Source organism: Benincasa hispida, chromosome 8, assembly GCF_009727055.1.
Source record: "Benincasa hispida cultivar B227 chromosome 8, ASM972705v1, whole genome shotgun sequence".
Taxonomy (NCBI): Eukaryota; Viridiplantae; Streptophyta; class Magnoliopsida; order Cucurbitales; family Cucurbitaceae; genus Benincasa; species Benincasa hispida.
The window spans coordinates 28,036,239-28,045,272 of record NC_052356.1 but is presented as its reverse complement, the minus strand read 5'-3'; the positions used below and the strand labels follow the sequence as shown (position 1 = coordinate 28,045,272).

The 9,034-nt window shown below is 34.5% G+C and overlaps 2 protein-coding genes across 9 annotated transcripts; one reads left to right on the top strand and one right to left on the bottom strand.

Moving 5' to 3' along the window:
- The first annotated feature begins 2,574 nt into the window (after positions 1-2,574).
- Positions 2,575-4,483, top strand: LOC120083131 (protein EXORDIUM-like 7). Its single transcript, XM_039038706.1, has one exon. It carries the CDS (start codon positions 2,600-2,602, stop codon positions 3,755-3,757), a length of 1,158 nt encoding a protein of 385 aa, XP_038894634.1. The 5' UTR covers positions 2,575-2,599; the 3' UTR covers positions 3,758-4,483.
- Positions 4,484-4,681: 198 nt separating this feature from the next.
- LOC120083130 lies at positions 4,682-8,707 on the bottom strand. Of its 8 annotated transcripts, none has more exons than XM_039038700.1 (5): positions 7,618-8,707; positions 7,345-7,485; positions 7,185-7,256; positions 6,984-7,100; positions 4,682-6,899 (listed from the first exon to the last, which is right to left on the bottom strand). In XM_039038700.1, the coding sequence occupies exons 2-5, from the start codon at positions 7,378-7,380 to the stop codon at positions 5,424-5,426; spliced, it is 1,701 nt and encodes a 566-aa protein (XP_038894628.1). In that variant the 5' UTR covers positions 7,381-7,485; positions 7,618-8,707; the 3' UTR covers positions 4,682-5,423. The 8 variants fall into 8 exon arrangements, with proteins under 8 accessions (XP_038894628.1, XP_038894629.1, XP_038894630.1 ...); XM_039038701.1 differs by having other exon boundaries at positions 7,345-7,500; positions 7,764-8,707; XM_039038702.1 differs by having other exon boundaries at positions 7,764-8,707.
- Positions 8,708-9,034: the final 327 nt, after the last annotated feature.

Below are 9,034 nucleotides of genomic sequence, written 5' to 3'. Positions count from 1 at the left end.
AATGTTTATGTAAAATAATTGAATTGAGATCTGATCACGCTTTTATAGGCTTTTCACAAACCTTCAATATGATCATCCATCTCAATGCCCATAATAAAGTAGTGAACATTTGATCTCCATGAATAGTACTTTGATCCATTCTACTTGTGTGTTCAGTTACTTTTGACACAATATGAATCATCTCAAACGTGACTACTGCTTTCTTGTCGGTCACTACCTCAAAACAAACAAAAAACGGACAGAAACACGAACAGAAGACGAATAGAAACCCACGAACACACCAGAAAACGAACACAAACAGACCAGATACAATGAGTATATTGCCCAATCAAACACACTACTAAAAAAAACCAACAAATTTGATGACACCTACCGAAGACGAACAAGAACCTATGGCAAATGGCCTACACGCGCTGGCACATGAATCGGATGTCAACAAGAACTGGCGACGATCAGATGGATACTGAACTTTTGGGTTCTATAGATCAGTAGTCGACTCCTCGTTGACTAGGCACTATCGAAAAATAGCGAAAAAAATGATGGTGAGCGACAACTAACGATGGAGGCAGCAGTGGTTGCCGACGACGAACGAACCGAGGATCGTGGCGGTAGGTAAAAGTATAAACCCATCCCTCCACACAAAAGAAAACCCAAGATGTAACATAACAAAAGATCTAAATTCTGAAAACATGAGGTTCATAAAACCCTAATTATCTAGAGCTCTAATATCATATAGAACTCTTAGGTTTCAGACAACAAAAAAAAAAAAAAAATTGAACTCCAATATTCTCCTCGAGGTGCGATTTTGAAGGAAATTCAGACTTAGATGCTAAAGATGTGAATTAAAGGTTTTTCAGCCTAATCATGTTGCTCATAATATTGTTGCATGGGCTTTAGCTAATGAGGATGGAAACATTTGGTCTCCAAATCTTCCGGAATATAAAGTGATTAATGTCTTTTTTATTTACTAATGTTGATAGTTGGAGGCCTCCGACCATTTCGGCTATATATATATAACTTATAGTTACATGTTTATTTGTATTAATTAATTTTAATGAACTTATTTTATTATTTATTTATTTATTTATTTATTTATTTATTTATTATTATTATTATTATTATTATTATTATTATTATTATTATTTTGCTAACGATGAGAATCTCTTTCAAATGTTAGTTGGCATTGATTTACTTTGCTGCACTTAAATTGTTCTAAAGAATAGATTATTATGAGTAATCAAATTTAGTTTAAGGAAAATCGTAGTATGAGATGAATGTTATGAGAAAATAATAGGTTGAAGGAAGACATTTTAATGTGGAAATATCTTTACTGAGATTTGTGACCTAAAGTCTCTAAACTAATGTATAACAATTATTTTATTATTTTATTTACAATAATAAATTAAATAACATCCAAGTGGATGACACAAGCCTCACTAAGCGTAGATGTAAAACCGTCAATAAGCAAAATTAAAATGAACCTAGTTTATATATATATAAATTTTCCAAGGTTTTAAAATTCGTTTGATAAATGTGCATTTAAATCGATACAGACTATACATTTTTCTTAATCAGTGGATATTATCTTTTTAAAAGGTTTCTAATAATTTTTTGTTCCGATATATTTTTCCTAATATTTTTTAAGAAGGTAATATATTTTTGAAAGGTTTTTAAAGTCCTTTATAAATATTTTTTTTCAAAAAGGTTTAATAATCTTTGATAAAATAGTAATATTTCTGAAAGCTTTATGAAAACCTTTGATAAATGATATAATGTATTCTTTTTCAAAGGTTTTTAAAGATAAATGCATATCTATTTTAAAGGTGAATAACCTTCGATGAATTAGTTTTCAAATGTCTTTCAAAATCTTTCGATAAAAGAAAATATAGTTTTCAAATATTTTTAATATTTTTTGATAAATGTATATCTTTCTTAAATATTTTTATTAATCTTCAATAAAACGTATATATTTTTCAAAATTTATAAAGGTACGTTTTTTATATCTTTCGATTAAAAAAATGGTCACATATATATATACACACATAAAAGAAATTAGGGTTCCATTGGTCTCAATTTCTAAAGGTGTGAAGTTGAAGATGCTTCCAAGCCTTCAACTACCACATGGACTTTCCACCTTTGCCATCATTGTAAGATAGTGGTAAGTAATAACTCATCTTTTAAAAAACAACTTTTTATCACCTTTTAAAAAGAGTCATAGGCATTTGAATTATTACCCCATTTCTAAAAACAAAATTAAGTTTTTGAAAACTACTTTTTTTTTTTTTTAGTTTTCAAATTTTGGTTTTGATTTTGAAAATACTCTTAAAATATAGACAAAAAATATATATATAAAAATCAATCGATGAAAATATTCACATACCTAGCAAGTTCAACTTCTAAATTCAAGTTACAAAAATTAAAATATCTTGAGTGTTAATTAATGATGATCAATTTCATCAGTTTTCTCTATCTCATTTTAACATATTATCCAAATATTTAATGGATTGGCACCTTTTAATATAGCTTTATTAAAGAAACATAGTCAAAGATGTCAAGAACAAACAAGTGCACTAATCAAGGAGGGAAAAAAGATAAAAGTATGATAATATTGTTTGCACATTGCATGTTTCTACTTCACCCTACAATATTCATCATATTCAATTTCTCTCTCTCTCTAAATACATCTCTATATATTGAAGAACACATGACAAGCAAAATAGGAAGAAAAGAAGAATTCTTAAAACCCCAACAATACAACAAACAAATGCAAAACCTCCTTAATCTCCTTCTCCTTCTCTTTGCTCTCTTTCCTTCATTCCAAGCTCTTCCATGGAGGACCCAAGAGAACCACCTTAACAACTTTGAAGGCTCCTCTGACCTTGTAAACCTAGAATACCACATGGGTCCTGTCCTTGCTTCCCCTATCAACCTTTATATAATTTGGTATGGCCATTGGAACCCTAACCTCCAAGACATTATTAGAGATTTCATTTTCTCACTCTCTTCTCCTTCTCCTTCTCATCGTCCTTCTGTCACCGACTGGTGGCAAACCATCGAGCTCTATGCCGACCAAACTGGCTTGAACATCACTGGGACCATCCGACTCTCCAATGAGTTTCACGACTCGTCGTATTCCCAAGGCAACTACCTAAGCCGTTTAGCCATTCAACATGTCATAAAAAACTCAATCACCTCTCAAAATCCAAGACCTTTGCCTCTAAATCCCTACACTGGCCTTTACTTAGTCCTCACTTCACCAGATGTCCAAGTGCAAGACTTTTGTAGGGCAGTTTGTGGCTTCCATTACTTCACATTCCCGGCCGTCGTTGGAGCGACGGTACCGTATGCTTGGGTTGGTCATAGCGGGAAGCAATGCCCTGGCATATGCGCCTACCCGTTCGCACGACCAGAAGGCTCAGAGGCTCCACCGCCGAGCGGGATCATGGGGGCGCCGAACGGGGACGTGGGAGTTGATGGGATGGTAAGTGTGATAGCTCATGAGTTAGCAGAGACATCAAGTAATCCACTGGTAAATGCTTGGTATGCAGGGGATGATCCAACAGCACCAACAGAGATAGCTGATTTGTGTGTGGGATTGTATGGATCAGGTGGGGGAGGGGGATATGTTGGGAATGTGTACAGAGATTATTGGGGAAATGGGTATAATTTGAATGGTGTTAAGGGGAGGAAATTCTTGGTTCAATGGGTTTGGAATCCTGTTCAAAAAAGATGTTTTGGACCAAATGCTTTGGATTAAATTAAATTAAAGGTTCTTTTTCTTCTTGTTAATCTTTTATTTAATTATACTGGGTTATATTTGGATTTTGTTTTCATGTTCTCGGGTTTTGGTTGGTCATTGGGAGCTTCTCAAAGATTCGAAAATGAGACCATTTTGAAGGGTTATTTATGAGGGAACAAGAGTTATGTATTCTTTTGAGAGACTAGAGGTTTTATGTATATTAGTTTATTCAGGTTGTGGGTCATTCGTTAATAATCATAAAAATAAATAAACCTAGGTTAATCGGATTGTCGAATTGTTTCAATGTACCTTTGAGAGGTATATATTAACTATATATTTTAAAAGTTGATGAACCAAAATATAGAACTTTTAAAAAAAAAATGAAATTCAAAAGCAATTTCAAAACCAATTTTGTATTATGTTTTAATAAATGTTCGATTCCTCTTCTAAACTAATAATAATAATAATTTCAAATAAAGATATCCCAACAACGACAAAAAAATTCTAAATTTCACTATCAATTTTAAAGTCAATCAACACGGTAAATTGCGGATGGACAAAGTTAGTACCTTTAGTTCCAAAATCATTCAAAGATGACAATTAATTAAAACAAAAGTTAGTAATTGACTAAATTAAACAATGATTAACAATTTATTTAAAATAATAACTTTTCCTGTTTGACAGTCAATTTACCCCATCTAGTTATGTCAATGAGTGAATTATATTATTTTAATGTCAATCAATAATAATCCAATAAATCACCACCAGTGAATGCTGTGAAGAACATTAGGAGACATAATATTAATAATTTGTCGGTAATAAAAATCAATTAGCTAATAATTTTTAGAATAAACACATCAAATTAATGTAAAATCAATTTAATCGGATAATGATTATTATTAACTACATTAACAGTTACTTGAAAAAAAAAAGAAAAAAAAAAAGAACAAAGAAGGGGAGAAAATAAAGAAAGAAAAAGAAGATATATAGATTTTATCGCAGAGCGGAGAAAAGAAAGAAAAAGAACAAGATATATACATACTATTGTAAGTATCAAAATGAGCATAGCTCAATCGAATGTACTACCAACCTCGAGATTGAAAGTTTGATCCCCTCCCCCATATTGTCCAAAAAAAAAAATCATGCCCAACAAGGAATTCAACTTCTTTGAAGTAGACAGCTGAGTATTTGTATTCTAAACCAAAATTTATACAAAAAGGGAGGGGTTAATGAATCCCCCCATCATGGAGGAGAAATTCTTGGCAGTTGACTGAGAGAAACCCCAGTTACATTTCTACAACACTATCACTTCTAATCTAAACTTCCCCAAGTCCATTTCATGTACTTCATCCTCATGCTTCAAATATGCATGACAAAAACTTTACAACAATAACTTTTACCACTGTAATGGTAACTAAACCTCACTATCCCATGAAGAATAAACCACAATGTTTGGAAGTTCAAAAGACAAAATTACCTGTGAAATCTGTTTGCTCTTAAGTCATCAGTCAGCTGTGGTTTCCATATTCATGTATCACTTCCAACAAGGCATTTTCAACATCACTGTTGCAACAAAAGAGTTTCATAATATTTCATCAACAAAAAGGAAAAAAAGAAGTTCATAGAAGAATCACAGCAAAACAGGTTAAAAGAAACGTCCCAAATCATAGTTCAGTTCCAGGTGTCAGCTAACGTAATTTGAAGACACTATCCTATCTTCAGAATTTCCATTAGCTGTTGCTTCTGTTTCAATACCAATATTCTTGTCTTCGTCATCGACCAGCCAAATAATATCTGGCAATTCAACAGCCGGACATAATTTCTCTGTCATGCTCGTTTCAATTATATGATCGATATTAGACTTTCCTTGAAAGAGACCATCCTTTAGCATGTCCCGCAAACTTGGGGAAACATTGCTGGTGTCTCCAGATTCATGCAACTCACTACAGGCAAAGCTAGGTCGAATCAACTTTCTTCTTTTCTGTTGCATACCTGTCAACTCCCCTCCAGTTGGGGCATAGTCCTCAACTTTGCATTGTTTCCTTCGTCGCTTAAAATTCACAAATGGAAATTCTATAGCAATATAGTTACTGTTACCATCTATACTGTCCTCATTATTTGCCCCATGTTCATCTGAAACTTGAAAGCAATTACTATATGAACTTAAAAAAGATTTTGTCCATTTTTTATTCGCAAAGTTCCTGCCAGCATTGCGTTTTGGACATGGCACTTTGTGGTTAGTTTTCTTCCATTGCCCGCAATGTCGCTGCAATACAGACATAACTTCATCAATAGATGGATCAAGAAAAAGCATCTCATGATTATAGCCATTAAATTCTTGTTTTCTAGCATCAGATGGATAGGATAAGCGAGAAAACACGCTGCCCTTTCTTTCACTATCAGAATACATGCTTCCACAAGATCCATAGCATTCCTGACCATGGTTTGCTGCTGCATGTTCAATTGAGGGCATACTTGAAACTACAACAGACTCAAAAGGTAATTGACTGGGAAATTCTCTTGTCGCAGGAACATATATTTCCGTGTTTTCCTGCCTTGCTAGGCCCTGCTCATTCTCATATGAAAAAACGGAATCATTCAGTCCATTGGAAGGGTACTCACTAGTTATGATAGACCTCCTCAAGGTTCCATCATTATCAAACTCTCGTGTAGGAAAAGGAAGGAAGTTAGGATCAGAACTTGACACATTTATTTGACTTTGAATTACAGAAGGAACTGTAATGTTTTCTAAATTTACAAACGTTTGGAGAGCCATAGAAGTCATGCAGTCTGATTGGCTGTGGAGGCTGGGCATTATGATTTGAGCACTGCTTAGGCAACCAGAATTACAGGTGAAGTTTCTGGTATCCATATAAGGATAATGTACTGAATTTTCTATGGTAGGAATTATATTTCTGATATTATAATGGGGAAGAATAGCACTTTCCTGCATAGTGTTAACTTGGTCTTCAGACTCTTCACCCTCCATTAGCTTTCCCTGTAACCTCCCATTCGATATAAGCCCATTACCATCAGCAACACTTTGACTTCCACCAATTAAGTAATCACTTGAACACTCGAACAAATCACTGCTTAACTGTCTCGTATGGAGTTGGTCACTAAATTTTGTCAAACTAAACAGAGATAAAAGCCTATGCACCTACATATTGAATCAAGCACAAAGAGAAATTTTGAGTGGGCAATGGATCATAAAGGTCCAACATTGAATGAGAAAACAACAGACCTGCACTTTAGACAGCCCAAAGTTGAACTTCTTGGCTGAAAAGTAATTTTCTTTTATGGCACTCTGAAAGTGGTCTTCAAAAAGGGGATAGCAGGACCAAAGTATAGAGAACTTAACCTAACAATAGCAGTTAGAGAGACGGAACAAAGTTTTAGACCAGAAATTTTAAGACCATTACAATGTTTCGCACGTATGCGTTACCTGGGCAGGGAATTGTTGCCCTGATGAGCTATAAGCATGGGGCACAATGTTCATTGCACCATCTGAAATTGCCTGAAATACACCATGAAGCACTCTATTCTCGTATTCAAACAGAAACAAAATCATTCCAGATTTAATTTGTAGCACAAAGTCGCCTAACCAATATGGAAGACCAGATAACTTCCTTTTGAAGCATTCTGCTCTAGTCATACTATTCGACATAAAAATGGCACCATACTCGGGTACAGTCCCATGTGTAGTATTCTCCATATTAGCCCCCATTAAGTTTCTGAATGAAATGCTGTCAATTCCAAAACTATAATAAATACAATAAAAACAAAGAATAAGAAAAATAAAGGGTAACTATGCAACTTGTGGGAAAAAGACAAACAACCCTAATTCAGAAGGATAAATGTAACTAGACAAAGAATACCGGGATAATAGACCGCCAACAAAGCAGGAGATTGTTCTCTCTTTCATTTGCCACTAGGAAAACCCAGCACAATAATGTTCCAATAGCTTACCAATTTTTCATATTAAATGTTAAAAATGCCTGCAAATGGAAGGTTGACTACTTACGTTCTTGATAAATTGCCCCTGGAGGATTTCTCTTTACCTTCGCAGGTAAAAACAGAGAATCCTTCCTTTCATCTCATTGTGCTCTCTCTTTCTCTCTCTCTCTCTCATTTTGTTCTGTTGAATTGAAAACCCTCTAATTCTCTTCTCCCTTGCACTACTGCAGCTCTCCCCCCCTTTCTCTCTATCCCTTTTTCTCTCAAGTATCCTTATTTTTCTTCATCATCCCAACTTCTTCAACTATTTATATCTCTCTTATGTGTGAGCATGTGAAGAAGCGTGTAAGTACAATCGCCTGTGAAGGGTTTCAATTATCGATTAACATAGTAAGACAAGGTTTTTCTTGTTAAACTAAAAGAAGTGCTCTCGTATAAAGGGTATTGTGTACGATGACGTGTAAATTAAACGTATTTAATTTTATGTGAAGCGAGGGCGGGGGTTTTTATGATTTCTTGTGCAAGTACAGAATAGATGAAACTTGTCAAAAGAAAACCAACAAAGACCTTAACAAATGCATAAAATGACCTACACAATAGACAACACAGAATTAAAACCAATCCACTATAAATAACGACACAACAAGACTGTCGATCACTATACTGCGAAATGCCCTAAATTCAAATGGTTATCTAAAGATGTAAGTTTCAGCAGAAACAAACAGAGCATTCGCACAAGCTTAGTTCAAACACAATACATTAAAAATAAATTCCATACAATACCATCCGCGAGAGAGCAACCTCAAAGGCACATTGGCTTTAAAACGACGAGAAACTGAAAGTAGTGAATCAAACAGGCATTCGAGAAACGGAGTATTGTCGATGAAAGAATGGGGAATTTCGATGGAAGAAGAAGAATGAGAGGTTTCACAGAGAAAAGAGTTCGGCGTTAATGAGGAAGAAGAAAAAGTGGGGAAAACGAAAGGCCAGGTTCGAAAAGGAACCGACAAGAGAAAACGGTTGCCTTATTTATAGGCGCCGAGAAGAGGATAGAGAACCAAATTAACAATTACGAGTTCGGTGATTGAACCTAGTGGACAAAAAAACTGTTCAAACCGAACCGAATTGTAAAACCAAATCGAATCGAACCGATTTATAAGAAAAACCAAATTTTTTGGTTTGGTGTGGTTCATTGGGCTAGTGAAACCGAATTTAAACGGTTCGGTTCGGTTCAAAGCTTGAAAACCGATTTCTAAACCGAACCGAACCGTTTATATATAAATATATGTATATATATAAGGAAAAAAACGAAGAAAGAACCCACCTTTGGGCCCTTTA

Excerpts from the sequence above, each read along its gene's own strand:
- LOC120083131 (XM_039038706.1), top strand. The coding sequence starts at position 2,600 with ATGATAATATTGTTTGCACATTGCATGTTTCTACTTCACCCTACAATA.
- LOC120083130 (XM_039038697.1), bottom strand. The coding sequence starts at position 7,664 with ATGAAAGAGAGAACAATCTCCTGCTTTGTTGGCGGTCTATTATCCCG. Across the intron at positions 7,501-7,617 it reads GTTGGCGGTCTATTATCCCG|TTTTGGAATTGACAGCATTT; the intron begins GTATTCTTTGTC and ends TATTTATTATAG. Across the intron at positions 6,900-6,983 it reads TTGGGCTGTCTAAAGTGCAG|GTGCATAGGCTTTTATCTCT; the intron begins GTCTGTTGTTTT and ends TTCAATATGTAG.